Raw genomic sequence first — 14,337 nt, 5'->3', positions numbered from 1 at the left:
TGTTTACTTATTGCCTAATCTCTCATTGGTTCCATTTCTACAACCAATCATATAATACCATTTCGGACAACAAATTTTAAGGTTATGTTTATAAACAAGACAGAAAATTTATTGCAAAATTTTATAAATAAAATTATAGTTTTTTTGTGCTAAAAATTATCTTTGATAACAATTAATAATAAACGACTTGATAGATTTCTGAATTTTTTACCAATTAAGTGTTTTAGAACCCGAAAATTAGTGACAGATATTGCCGTACAGTGTAAGTTGCTTATGTTGTTATATGTATTGTATTTTTTTTTCATAAAAATTTACGAATATATTAAATAATCTATCGGCAAAGTGAAGATTTATTAAAATTGAATTATATTGTTTTACTTTCAAGTGTTTATCTAAGCTAAAGCAAAACCGCATTCAGTGAAAAATACTTTTTCGTGTATATTGTTCGAATTTTTGACAGTTGTTTTGACGTTTCACCGTCGCCATCGTGGGTGTCTATATAACAAGTGTGTGTGTATGTTAACTTGTTCTGCCATATTGTATCCATATTATTCAAGATTGTTGAAAAATTTCAATTTTATTAAAAAATTATTCAGCTAATAATCGTGCGGTCGATGAATAAAATCAAGTGTTTATGAAGTAAAAATTAATTTGTCAATCACTTCCAGTCGTAAGGACAGGATTTATATCAATATTTCTGGGACCTTGAAAACAAAGGTAAGGAATCTACACTTTCCGTCATCCTGTGTGCCAGTTTTTCATTTATATTTCTAATAACAGGATAAATAACGAATCAATTTGAAAAACTGGATATAAACATTTTTCCGCGGTGAAAATATTTATTATTATTTAAATTATTTATTGTCAATACTTTTTTTTTTTATTTACAATCATTTGGAATTTAATTTCTTGTTATGTGTATAGCATAAAATCAAATTCTCATTGTGTCTTCATAATAATTATCTACTTCGCAATTGTAGAGAGAGAATCAGCAATGAGTCACAATTTTAGTCATAGAATAATTAAATAATGTCTTTTGGAAATATTTTCTTTTCTTGAAAGTTTAACTGTTCTTTACAAGTTGCTTTCTTTTTTTTTTTTAATAATTGTTTACATATTTACTAAGAAATATTTAATTTCAATTGATTATTCATTAGTAAATTCATTATTGGATATGCCGCTAAATATGTTCGTTTAAAAAAAGAATTATAAATTTTTTTTTAATTTAAAAGTGTTATTACATTATTGATTTTTTGCCTCTTAATTAAATTTTTATTAAATAGCGCCTCACTTATTTATAAATAAATACTACTGATATTGTGTACTTTATTAGTACATAGTTTTTAAAACAACTTCTGGTCAATATTTTTTTTTAAATATGATTCACGGGTTTTTATAATAATGAAATATTGATACGTATGACGTTTTTAACATTCATATTGATAAGAAATTGATTTTAACATTAAAATAACATTAATTTTGTTTTATTTATTCATTTTGAAAAAAAAATTCTTCTAAATTAGTTATTTTATTTAATTATTTTTTCTCATTAATATAATTTTAATGTAAATTTAATTATTTTAATAAAATGGACCACTCAGATTAATTATCGCATTGATTACGTATTTCGTCAGTAATTAATCTTTCTGATATTTCACTAAACCCAGTTAAAGAGTTGAACAAAAATAACTCACATTAAATTTTTTAATTAAAAGAGAGAAATTAATAAATTTTTTTTCTCTTAATTATTTTAGGTGCAAAATGTCGGCGGGTCCCTATAATTATTCATATATTTTCAAATATATCATCATAGGTGATATGGGAGTAGGAAAATCATGTTTACTTCATCAATTTACGGAAAAAAAGTGTAAGTTAATTTTTTTTTTAATAGTAAAAGAGATAAAAAAAAATTATTAAAAATAAAATTTTAAAAATAGATTTTATAGAGATAAATTAAAATTAATTTATTTTAGTTATGGCTGATTGTCCACATACAATTGGTGTTGAATTTGGAACTAGAATTATTGAAGTAGCGGGACAAAAAATAAAATTACAGATTTGGGATACTGCAGGACAGGAAAGATTTCGAGCAGTTACGAGGTTATTCATCTGTTTATATGATTAAATAAATTGTAAATCTCAGTTTTATGGATTGACAGAAATTTTTTTTTTTTTTTTTGAAAAAATGCAAAGTAAAGGTGAATAAATTCTTTACAAATAAAATGATATTTTTTTTCAGGTCATATTATCGTGGCGCGGCAGGTGCACTGATGGTATATGACACTACTCGTCGCTCCACTTATAATCACCTGAGTAGCTGGCTTACTGATACTAGAAATCTCACTAACCCTAGTACTGTAAGGATACTTTCTTTCTTTATTTTTTTTAAAATCAAATTTCACTTCTCTAGTCAACGAAAGAAAATTTCAAAAAATGGAAAATCAAATTCTTTTGGTTGAAAATGCGAAAAAATTGCAAAAATTAATTAATGAATCAGTTAATTAAATAATTTTTGTGTTTAATTTCACAGGTGATATTTATGATTGGAAACAAAAGCGATCTAGAAGATCAAAGAGACGTGACTTATGAGGAGGCGAAACAATTTGCCGATGAAAATGGTCTTATGTTTGTTGAAGCCAGTGCAAAAACGTTAGTATTTGCAGATGATAAATTTTTATAAATAATATTAATAATTGTATTATTTTGTGAATATATTTATATATTATTAATTTAATCGTAAAATCAAAAACTATTTACTTTCAGTGGACACAATGTTGAAGAGGCATTCTTGGAAACAGCAAAGAAAATTTTCCAAAGCATAGCTGATGGAAGGTTCGTTAATGAAAATTATTATTTCGAGAAACTGAATTATTATCTTCGATTTAGTATCGTTGAAAACATTTATTGTTTCTACGATTCTTTAATGGAAGGTAAATTTTAATTATTTGGCAAAAAAAAAAAAAAGGAAAAGATAATTTTCGAATATCTTTCCATTTATCAGAAATAGATTAATCTTATTTTTTTTTTGTTTGCGATTAACAACAATCGTCACTTAACACGGTCTAATTATAAAAGTATATATTTTTTTAAACAAAACATAATTTTTAATAAATCACATTTTTATTAATCTAAGTCAATTTATTTTTAAAAAGCTGTCAAATTTTAGCTTTCAAATTTAAATTAAACTTTTTGTTTTGAAAAATTTGCAATTTTTTAAATTAAAGTATTATTATTATTACTGTTATTATTAATTATTATTACGAATATAGTGAAAATATTTTTGCAATTACAGATTGGACTTGAACGCTGCGGAATCTGGAGTTCAACATAATCCAAGTCAACCAGGTCGCAATAATTTACAAGTGAACAGTGAACAACAAGGAGGCAAAGACTCTTGCTCTTGTTAGGCCATTTTTTGTCTGTATATAGGTCATTTATCGCGTTAACAGTTTACACTAATGCATATACAAAAAAAAAATATATATATATATAAATATTATATATATATATATTATTTACACTAAAAAAATGCAAGCAAAAAATTTTGTCCTTTTTTTTTAAACTGTGGACTTTTTGGGTAAGCATAATGTAAATGCTATATATGAAAGAATGAATGTTGTATAGAATGTTCCATTTTCTAAATGGCAAATATTGCAAAAATTTGCAAAAGTAAAACTTCATAATGTATTTATATATAAGTTTCTCCATTTTTTGATTTGAATGAAAGAAAAACAATAGATTGTAGATTCACTATTTGCAAAAGGAGATTAAGAAAAAAAAAAAAAAGAAAAACAACAACAAATAAATAACGCGAATTGTGATGTGTTTTAAATGAATGTTTTAAGAATGTCTATTAATTCTTTTTTGGATATTAAAAATCCATTTAATGATGTCTGGAAAAATTCAATGTCGCTCGTGTTTCTTTTTTTTTTTTTTGAAAATTATAAGAATCTGCTAAAAAAAAAAAAAGAAAGAAAAATTATGGCGGAAAATCACAATTTTTCTAATTTTAATGCAGATGAGAACAAAAAAACATTAATTAATTAAATAAAATTTGAATTAATCAAATTTTTCTTTTACATTTTTTTTTAAATTTAATTTTATGATTTTTAAAATTTTCATTTCAAAAATTTTAACAGAGAAAAATATTTTGTGATTTTCCGATATTTGTTAGGATCTTGTTGTTGCTCGTGTCCAATAAAAATTGTGTTATTGATACATTAAAAAAAAAAAAAAAAAAAAATTGTATAGGCGTCCAGTTTTTAGAGTATATATATATATATACTATATAATTCCTTGGTGTACTACAAGAATCGAACCGCAAGGTCCCATCGTGAATGGTTCATTAATAAGAATTTTACAATATTAATCAGAGCGAATAGAAATTTTTTTTTAAAAGCCAAACTTGTAATTCAAAGAAGTATCCGATATAATAAACACAGATCATGAGATCTGTGTCCTTTTAATTGTATTTCCATGCTACACACATAATTATATATATATATATATGAAATAGAATCGCGAACATTTTAATTAGACGTTTTTCCTTTCTCTTTATTGGGAACACCTGGGCATTTGTATATATATATTAAAATAATTACAAACAGTAATATATAAAATGCATATATAATATAAATACCCTTATTATTATTATTATATATAAAAACAAAAATTTACATCAAACATGATTGGGCCTAATTGAGGGGGATATCTTGTTTAAATGACACCATGTTGATTTTTTATTATAATCATATCAAAATAAATATCCATAAATGATGACTTTATAAAAGTTAACAGTATTTTCATTTATGGTCATAATAATAATAATAATAATAATAATAATAATAATAATAATAATAATAATAATAATAATAATAATAATAATAATAATAATAATAATAATAATGATAATAATAATGATAAAAATTGTGAGAAGTAAAACTTAAAGAAAAAAAAAACTTCATAGTTATACACGTTAGCGAATTGAAACTTTAGAAAGAATCTTTAATATCTACCATATGAATAATTCTACATAAAGCATTAAATGTTTTTGTTTTTAATAAATTGTCGAACATTCTATACTCCATGTTTTATTAAAACATTTTTCCGTATAAAATTTCAAAAAAAGAAAAAAATTAAATCGAACAAAAAGTATTAAATTAAATTTTTATTACATAAAATATTATTTTATATGAAATAAAGGTAGATTTTAATCAGAATTTAAATTTTATTATTTTTATCAATAATATTAGACATATTTTTATTATAAAAATGTTTGTAAATAATTTAATATCTTGATTAATTTAAAAATTAGGATAAAAATTTTTTTTTTTAATTCTTTGTCAGATTTTAAACTATACTTTATAAATAACTTGGTAATAATAATAATAACCACATTGAATGGTAAATGTTTACTATTAAATTAAAGTGGTTTTAAATGATAAAATAATAATAAATTAGAGTCGATAATGAATTTTCCACTATTACCATCACACTCACACAAAATCAAATTGCTTCACATATACATATAAAGTGAATTGTCAAAAATAACATGTTTTAAATGTCACTTTTGTTTGTGACTAAAAAAATTACATTTTTATTAGTTTTAAACAATCAATTAAAAAACAATTACGATTATTATTAATAAAAACTATTGTGGAATATAGAGAACGGATTTTACACAATTATATAATATTGTCGAAAAAAAAATGATTAATCTATTTTCGTGATTTTGGAAATCTACAAGACTTTTTCAAAAAAAAAAAATGTCCGGAATTAAGGTAAGAAAATGAGTTTTTATTTGAAAAATAAACCGTAATTTGGAGTAATGAATTAAAATTAAATATGGGTTTTTTTTTGATAAACTTAAAAAAAAGTGAGGTTATATTTTATGTGCGTTTCAAATTTTTCTATATAATTACTACTGTTTTTTTTTTACATAACAAAAGATTTTTTTCTTAAATAAGAATTGATTTCTAAAGAAATTTATATATAATTCATGGAAAATAATTGTCACATACAATTATTACAGAATGAAAATGATGGTGAAGATCATTTTTCAAGACAAGAATCTTACAGAAAACTTGTACCTGGAAATACTAATAATGAAGAATTGGGAATGAAAAGAATTGATCAATCTAATTTATCTCAAAATAATAAAGAATATGCTGCTTTCCTTCAGGAATATAATATTCTTTCTGAATAGTAAGTCTTAATAAATTTTATTAAAATAAAATTACTTATACATGTTGGAATTATTTTTTTTTTTATAAATTTTATTAAATGTAAAAAGTCCTTTTTTTGTATTAATTAATATATTTTTTCCCTACATTTTAGTAATTTGCTACGAAGTCAAGATTTAAAAGGAATTTATGTGATACCGTCCGCTAAAAATCCATTCAGTGAGTTTTATTTTAAAAAACAATTAAAAATTTTTTTCTATATAATTTATAAAAAAAATAATTTTCAGTTTGGTTTGGTGTTCAATTTATAAGGCAAGGTATTTATCAAGGAGGAGTTTTTAGATTTACATTAACATTGCCGTCAAATTTTCCCGAAGGAGGATGTCCGGTAAGAAAAAGAAAATTAAATTTTATTTGAGAGTTGAATATCATTTTTTTTTTCTATTTTCTATTTTCTATTTAATAAAAATCATTTACAGATCGTTATTTTTCAAACAAAAATCTTTCATCCACTTATAAATAGTGAAACTGGTGAATTAAATACAATTTGGGGTTTTGACGAATATAGAAGAAATAATCGTGTTTGGCAATTAATTCAATATATTACCAAAGTCCTAACGAAAGTTGATTCCAAAATGACGCCAATTAATGAAGAAGCATCTCTTTTGTAAGTAGAAAAAAAAAAATTATTTTATACTTGAAAATTTGAAAGCTTAATTGCTTCTTGAGAAAATAGTTTTATTTTTACAGATTAGAAACAAATTTCGAAGAATTTCGAGAACGCGCCAAGAATTGTGTGAAAGAAAGTCTTAATCAAGTTTATAATTCACCAACAAGTGAAGATCCACATTATATAACTTTTAGTCCTTATGATAAAGAACTTCATGGACCAATTAGACAAGATATCTATAAACCAAAGGTTAGATTTTCATTATTATTATTATTGAAACCAAAATTTTCATCGAAAGAAACTACTTCGAAAAAAGTCGCAATAATTAATGAATTAAATATTACAATTAATTCGAAATTTAATAATTATTTTAAAAAAATAATTATATTATTAAATAAATTCCTCTTTATTCAGGAAGGTGATAATAAAGCAATTGGATTTTCTTGGGTTCAACCGGGTTCTCTTCAACCATTTTCTAAACCTGACGCAAGATAATAATAATAATCTAAAATTAAAAATACCTTTCTAATAAAAAGGTGGCTGAGTGAAAGAGTTTTCTATCAATAATCTGTTAAATAGAATATCATCTATTTTCTAAACAGAAAAACTTTTTATATTTTTAAATAACAAAATAGTTCTAATATATTAATATAAATAAGTAATTTTTTATATAAAAAATTTATCAACTCTTTCTCTCTCTCAAAAAAAAAATTGAATATTTTAAATACTCATGTGTGACGTATATGAAAAAAATCTTTGACTTGTGCGATTATATTTAATGAAAAAAATTAATCAGTGTTTTTAAGTGACATAATTTTAAATTAATTTAATTATAATGAAGAAATACTTCACGTGTGTTTTTAAACAGTCACAAAATTTTATATTTTTTCTAATGGGTATTATTTAAGAAAATTTTGAATTAATCATAAAAAGAACCGAACAATTTAAAAAAACATTGTTGACAAAATTTGTCATACAAATTATTATTAAATAATGATTAATTATTTTATAATAAATTATTAATTGAATATTTTATTCTCAGTATTTAAAAAAAGAAAATAAGATACAACAAATTTATGTACTTTTGTCGCGTTTACAGTATTTATAAAAAAAAAAATTTACTATTTAATTATTTATTACTCGCGCATGTTTGCCTTATAGAGTAAAATTAATAAATTTGTTACCTATATAGAAAATTTATAGCTCATTTGCTATACGTTACGTAATTATTATCCTATGTTACAAAAAAAATATATATTTAATATAAATATACAAAAATTTTAATAAATCATTTTGAATATTATTTATTATAGGAAACTAGTTCCGTGATACTATTTTAATTAATATTTTTTTTTAAATTCACTTTTCATAACCCAATTAGATAAAAATATTTTTTTTTTATGATCTAAAAAAAAATTATGACAAATTGCAATTATCTGCGCTACTAATTGCTATTAAGAGTGTGTAATAGAAAAATGAAAAACACCCGCATACATACAATGACAATAAACTATTTTCTTATTTAACAATGAGATAAAAAAAGATTACGTGCATGAAAAAATTGTTTTCACAGACACCACAGGAAAGTTGCAGTTGTTTTCTTTTTTAAAAAACACGTCGCACGTCTGTGACAATTAAGAGTTGATATAAAGAAACATTATTAAAAAAAATAAATAAATAAATTCATTCGTTAGTGAAATATGTAACTTTACTTACAAATAGGAAGTTATTTTCCTCTCCGGTATAAAGTTTAAATTTTGTAATCCAAAAAAAGAATTAAAATGAAAAAATTTATTTCATTACTACTTGTACATATTATGTGCACTTTATTATTAAATGCAGAACCACGATTACAAATTTCTCAAGGGAAATTGAAAGGTACTTTTTTAAAATCGAGAAATGGTAGAAGATATTCGGCATATCTTGGTCTTCCCTACGCTCAGCCTCCAATAGGAAATTTAAGGTAAAAAAAAATATATATATTTTTTTCCATTTCTCAGAATTAAAAAAATAAAATAAAATTTCAGATTTCGAAATCCTTTACCAGCTGGCAATTGGAGTAATTATCGAGATGCAACATTTTATCGAAATATATGTCTACAGCCGTCTATTAATGGTTCTATTGGAAATGAAGATTGTTTATTTTTAAATGTTTACGCTCCATTAAGAACAAGAAGGAAAAATTTATTACCAGTAATGATTTGGATTCATGGTGGTAGTTTCATTGGAGGAACAAGCAATATATTTAGTGGAAATTATCTTTTAGATAAGGACATTATTTTAGTAACTGTTAATTATCGTTTGGGAATTTTTGGCTTTTTTACATTAGGCGATACAACAGTATCAGGAAATTTTGGTTTAAAAGATCAAGTTCTTGCATTAAAATGGGTTCAAAAAAATATCAAAGCATTTGGTGGAAATCCAAATAAAGTGACTTTATTTGGTGAAAGTGCAGGTGGTGCAAGTGTCAGTCTTCACGCTATTTCAAAGGCAAATAATGGTAAAGTTATATTTTTATTTAATAATTTTTAATTATTAAAAATAAAATATTATTTAATAGCAAAATTTTCAATGATTTTCAGGACTTTTTCAGCAGTACATTATTCAAAGTGGTAGCTCTCTGAGTCCTTGGTCATGTCAAAAAAGTGAAAAATTTAAAGAGCCAGTGGTAAAAATTGCAAAAATGGTTAATTGTCCCTATAATAGTTCTCAAATTCTTGTTAATTGTTTACGAGGTAAAAATGCGGAAATTTTGTTAAATACAGGCTCGGCATTTAATAATAATTTAGGTTTTGCACCAGTACAATGGACACCAACAATAGAACCTGATGAGAAAGATGCATTTTTAATTGACAGTCCAAAAAATTTAATAGAAAAAAATCAAATGAAAGATTTACCATTTATGAGTGGAATTGTCAGTGATGAAGGATTATTAATTACTAATAGTAAATATATAATTGAAATGAAAAACTTCTATAAATTCATAATTATTTGACTTTTCACTTTCAGGTTTATACGCAAATGAAACAATTTATAAATTAATGAGAAATAATTTAGAACAATTATTATCATTTGTTGGTGATTTTTTTCTTGATTTAAATAATACCAAAGTATTTGTAGAAGAAATAGAAAATTTTTATTTTAATAATTCATTTAATTCCTCTGGAAAGACTGAGGTGATTATAATAAATTTTTATATTTCTTAATTAACTTATTATTTTACATAATCTAGTTAATAAATTTCGATTTTTTGTGATTATTTATCAATAATTTGTAGAAATATATTTCAGTTTTTGAAGGGTCTAACGGACACATTTAGTGATGGTGGATTTATTTATCCAGAATTGAGAATGCTACAAAAAACAACACCAAAAATGCGAAATTCTAATTATTTATATTCATTTGGTTTTGCATTTTCACCACAAAATAATGGCGTTGCTCATGGCTCTGAAGTGGATTATTTATTTCCATTTTCAAATGTAAATTTACAAATGAGCGAAATAATGGTGGAACTATGGACTTCCTTTGCTTCGAATGGGTATCAAATTTTTCATTGTTTAAATCTATTTTTTTTTTTAAATACGCAGATAAAATTTTTTACTATAATTCAGATATAGAGATAATTCAAAAATTTAATATTAATTCTCTTTTTGAAAATTGTTTTTTCCAGAAAACCAATATCAAAAAAATTGAATCCACCTGACATTTGGAAACCGTATAATATAGAAAAAAATAGTCATCTTCAAATTGGAAATATTAATAATAACACCGATTCAAAAATCACACTTTCAAATTCTTTCTATCCAAAGCGAATGAATTTTTGGCAAACTAAATTTCCTATTTAATTTTTGACAACAAAGAAATAAATATTTCTGAATTGTTCATGTTACGAAATATTTGTTAAAAAAAAAAGAAAATAATTAAAAAATTAAAATGCAAACAAAAATTTTTCCTCAAGAATAAAATTATTATCGAAATGAAAAAAATTATGAGAACATACAAAAAATGTTTTTTTTTTTCCTTTACACAATTTCTTATCAAAGTAAATTGTATTTTAAATCTATAATTCAATAAAAATGAATTATGTACTCATAAAAATGATATTGACTAAGTTTTTTTTTTTTTTTGAAAATATTTTGAGCTTAAAAAATTCTTATGAATTTTTCAAGTATTATTATTTCTAAATAATTGTTTTCAACTATATTATTAAAGTATTATAAATGTCAAGATTACTTTATACTATCAGCTGTAAAAACGACCAAGACAGAAAATAAGTTGATTGTGCGATAGTTCATAAAATACATAGAAAACTAATTACTAATTTTTTTTATAGTATATGTGAATTGACATTAACACAAATTTACAAATGTCAGTATAGTGAAATAATTTTTCTTTTTTTGGCTTTGCATTTTTTTTCTAGACAATAAAATAGCAAATTATATTATATTTTGAAACAATTATATTTTTTTAAAGTAAAAATTTCTTTTTCTCTATATAAACAAGTTAATGTGTGTTGTCATAATAATAATAAAAAATAAAAAAAATGCATTATAAAAAAAAGTGCACCGCTTTTATACTATACTCTGTTGCATAACATCAAGAAATTTTTTTACAAATGCCATTTTTAATTAAATACTAAATATCTATAATTATGTAAACGATATTATTTAAAAAATATCTAGTTTTTATTTATTTTTGTTTAGAATACATATTTGATATCAATTTAAAAGTTGAATTTTTATTAAATATTTTTTTTGCTTCTCGAATGGAGAAAAAATTGTAAAAGAAATTAAATATGTTTTATATGAAACTGATAAAAATATTATTGTTTCTTTTTCATTTTTTATTGTGTATTTCGTGGTTAATTGCTGATGATCAATTAGTTAAAATATCTGAGGGATTTTTAAAAGGAAGTGTTCAAATTACAAGAAGGGGAAGAAAAATTTCTAATTTTTTAGGAATTCCTTATGCACAACCTCCCATTGGAGAATTGAGGTAATATTAATTAAACATTTATTAATTATATAAATAAATAAATGTTTTCTTAAATTGAGAATAAAAATATAATAATAGTAATTAATTGTGTAAAAAATATTCTTTTTTTGAGAAAATGTAAAAAAATATTGAATCGATATTTTATCAAAATAGATTTCGAAATCCTTTACCAGCTAAACCGTGGGAAGGGATTCGAAATGCCACCACAGATGGAAGTCAATGTCCACAATTTACGGATTATTCAAAAAAATATGTTGGCAAAGAAGATTGTTTATTTTTAAATGTTTATACACCTTTACTAGAATTTAATTCAATGGTAAAAAAAAAAAATTATTAAAAATAAAAATATTTTTTTCAATTTTTTTGTAAATAAATAGTTTTTTTAAATAAATAAATAAAAAAAAATTATAGTGAAAATTCCATCTATAGGTGAATTATTCAAATAATGGAAAATTACTTCCCGTCATGGCATGGATTCATGGTGGTGATTTTATAAACGGAAATTGTAGTACCATAACATTTAGTGGTAATTATTTATTAGACAAGGATATTGTTTATGTTTGTATGAATTATCGATTGGGAATATTGGGTTTTTTAAAATCTGACGATTCAGCATCATCGGGAAATTATGGTTTAAAAGATCAACAACTTGCATTAAAATGGATACAAAAAAATATTCATAATTTTGGTGGTGATTCTAAAAGAGTGACAATTTTTGGCGAAAGTGCTGGTGCTGTTAGTGTTCATCTTCATGCATTATCAGAAACATCAAATGGTAAATTAAAAATTAATTTTCATTAAAAAGAATAAAATTTTCTAAATAATAAAAAAAGAATTAATTTAACATACCAAATTTTCATATATAATAGCGAAATTTTGTTAAAAATAAAAATTTTAAAATTAAAAAATTTGATTTCATGGAAATTATAGGATAAAAATTAAATTTTTTTTTTCCAGGACTTTTTCATCAGTACATTATGCAAAGTGGAAATGCTCTACTACCATGGGGATTTCAAGCGAGAAATTTAAAAAAAACATGTATTAAAACATTGGGTATGACAATGTTTTGTCCAACAACATCCACCATTGAAATAGTGAAATGTTTAAGATTTAAAGAAATTGACAATTTATTATACGATAGTCATAATTATGAAAATTTTGCTAGATATGCTTTAATAACATGGACACCAACAGAAGAAACAAAAATAGAAGGAGCATTTCTTACAGATACTCCTCGAAATTTAATTGAAAATGGAAAAATTAAAGATTATCCCTTCATTTCCGGAACAGTGAAAGATGAAGGTCTAATTGCTTCTCAATGTAAGTTATTATTTTATCATTATTATTATTATAATATTCATATGTAATATTTATTTGTTTCTTTAATAATTTTTTTTTATTATATAAATTTTTAATTTACAGTTCTTTACTCAAAAATGTATTGGTATTTTTATATCAGAATAATAATAAATGAATTTTTCGAATTTTTATCAAAATATTATTTTGGATGTAAAAATGTTCAAAGATGTAAAATTCTTATAAAAAATTTTTATTTTAATGGCACATTTTTGTGTTCCAAGCAAGATGTAAGTGTGTTAATATAAAAAAATTTATTATTATTAAAAATTATTATTGGGGAAAGTTAATATTTTTCAATAATTTTTCTCTTTTTTTTTCTAGTTTATTTCAGGAATCACTAAATTTATAAGCGATGCATTTTTCTTCTATCCACAATCGAATTTACTCGAAATTCTAGAGAATAATATTAAAAGTCCATTTTATATTTATTCTTTTGAATATCGAGGAACATTTAGTTTCACTTCAAATGTATTAAAGAACAATTTAAATATTGGCGTTTGTCACACAGATGAGCTAACTTATTTATTTCCTGCAACACCATCAAGTTTTTATTTACCAAATTTAAATTATAGTAAAAATGATGAAACAATGATTGATACAATGGTGGATCTATGGACTAGTTTCGCTATAAATGGGTACAAAAATAATCAAAAAAAAAAAAATTTCCAAGAGTCGGAATTGTAAAAATAAATTTTTTTTTTCAGAAAACCAAAATCGAAGAATTTAAAACCATCCAATTTATGGGTATCGTACGTGAAAAATAAAAGTTATTTGCAAATTGGCAAAGCCACTGAACCGTCTGTGACACTTAAAAGAAATTTTTTAAAAGAGCGTATGGATTTTTGGAAAAATAATCTATCACCAATGAAAAAACAAGATTGCTTTTAGGTTGATAAAATAATTAATAAATAATAACAAATAATTATAATAATAAATGAATTATAATTAATTAATTATTTATGAATTTTATAAATATTTATTAGAATAAAAGAATTAAAATAAACTTTTAAATAGGAAATAATAAAACATGAAGGAAAAACGTTTTATACATATATATATATATATATATATATATATAAGAAATATAATAAATTTATTTTTAAAGTCGTACAAATTGGTATTTCCCGTTGC

At 22.8% G+C, this 14,337-nt stretch overlaps 4 protein-coding genes across 4 annotated transcripts; all 4 read left to right on the top strand.

The window, feature by feature from the left end:
* Positions 1-87: 87 nt before the first annotated feature.
* On the top strand, positions 88-5,081 carry LOC127285148 (ras-related protein Rab-14). The gene is made up of 7 exons (XM_051310987.1): positions 88-717; positions 1,755-1,867; positions 1,974-2,100; positions 2,240-2,357; positions 2,531-2,649; positions 2,764-2,832; positions 3,293-5,081. The coding sequence occupies exons 2-7, from the start codon at positions 1,762-1,764 to the stop codon at positions 3,405-3,407; spliced, it is 654 nt and encodes a 217-aa protein (XP_051166944.1). The 5' UTR covers positions 88-717; positions 1,755-1,761; the 3' UTR covers positions 3,408-5,081.
* A 431-nt stretch (positions 5,082-5,512) lies between these two features.
* Positions 5,513-7,958, top strand: LOC127285147 (protein crossbronx homolog). Its single transcript, XM_051310986.1, has 7 exons — positions 5,513-5,780; positions 6,032-6,204; positions 6,337-6,401; positions 6,470-6,570; positions 6,662-6,849; positions 6,933-7,101; positions 7,267-7,958. Exons 1-7 carry the CDS (start codon positions 5,766-5,768, stop codon positions 7,345-7,347), a joined length of 792 nt encoding a protein of 263 aa, XP_051166943.1. The 5' UTR covers positions 5,513-5,765; the 3' UTR covers positions 7,348-7,958.
* A 417-nt stretch (positions 7,959-8,375) lies between these two features.
* On the top strand, positions 8,376-10,910 carry LOC127285140 (venom carboxylesterase-6-like). Its single transcript, XM_051310976.1, has 6 exons — positions 8,376-8,815; positions 8,880-9,352; positions 9,435-9,797; positions 9,862-10,028; positions 10,143-10,390; positions 10,523-10,910. Exons 1-6 carry the CDS (start codon positions 8,634-8,636, stop codon positions 10,695-10,697), a joined length of 1,608 nt encoding a protein of 535 aa, XP_051166933.1. The 5' UTR covers positions 8,376-8,633; the 3' UTR covers positions 10,698-10,910.
* Positions 10,911-11,540: 630 nt separating this feature from the next.
* LOC127285138 (esterase E4-like) lies at positions 11,541-14,189 on the top strand. The gene is made up of 7 exons (XM_051310975.1): positions 11,541-11,847; positions 12,001-12,163; positions 12,277-12,622; positions 12,805-13,167; positions 13,270-13,433; positions 13,528-13,841; positions 13,911-14,189. The coding sequence occupies exons 1-7, from the start codon at positions 11,648-11,650 to the stop codon at positions 14,092-14,094; spliced, it is 1,734 nt and encodes a 577-aa protein (XP_051166932.1). The 5' UTR covers positions 11,541-11,647; the 3' UTR covers positions 14,095-14,189.
* The last annotated feature ends 148 nt before the right edge of the window (positions 14,190-14,337 follow it).

The sequence above is a fragment of the Leptopilina boulardi genome, unplaced genomic scaffold (assembly GCF_019393585.1).
Source record: "Leptopilina boulardi isolate dan_hultmark-lab unplaced genomic scaffold, ZJU_Lbou_2.1 LbouV2_330, whole genome shotgun sequence".
NCBI lineage: Eukaryota > Metazoa > Arthropoda > Insecta > Hymenoptera > Figitidae > Leptopilina > Leptopilina boulardi.
The sequence above is the reverse complement of the archived record's forward strand: the minus strand, read 5'-3'. Positions and strand labels throughout refer to the sequence as shown.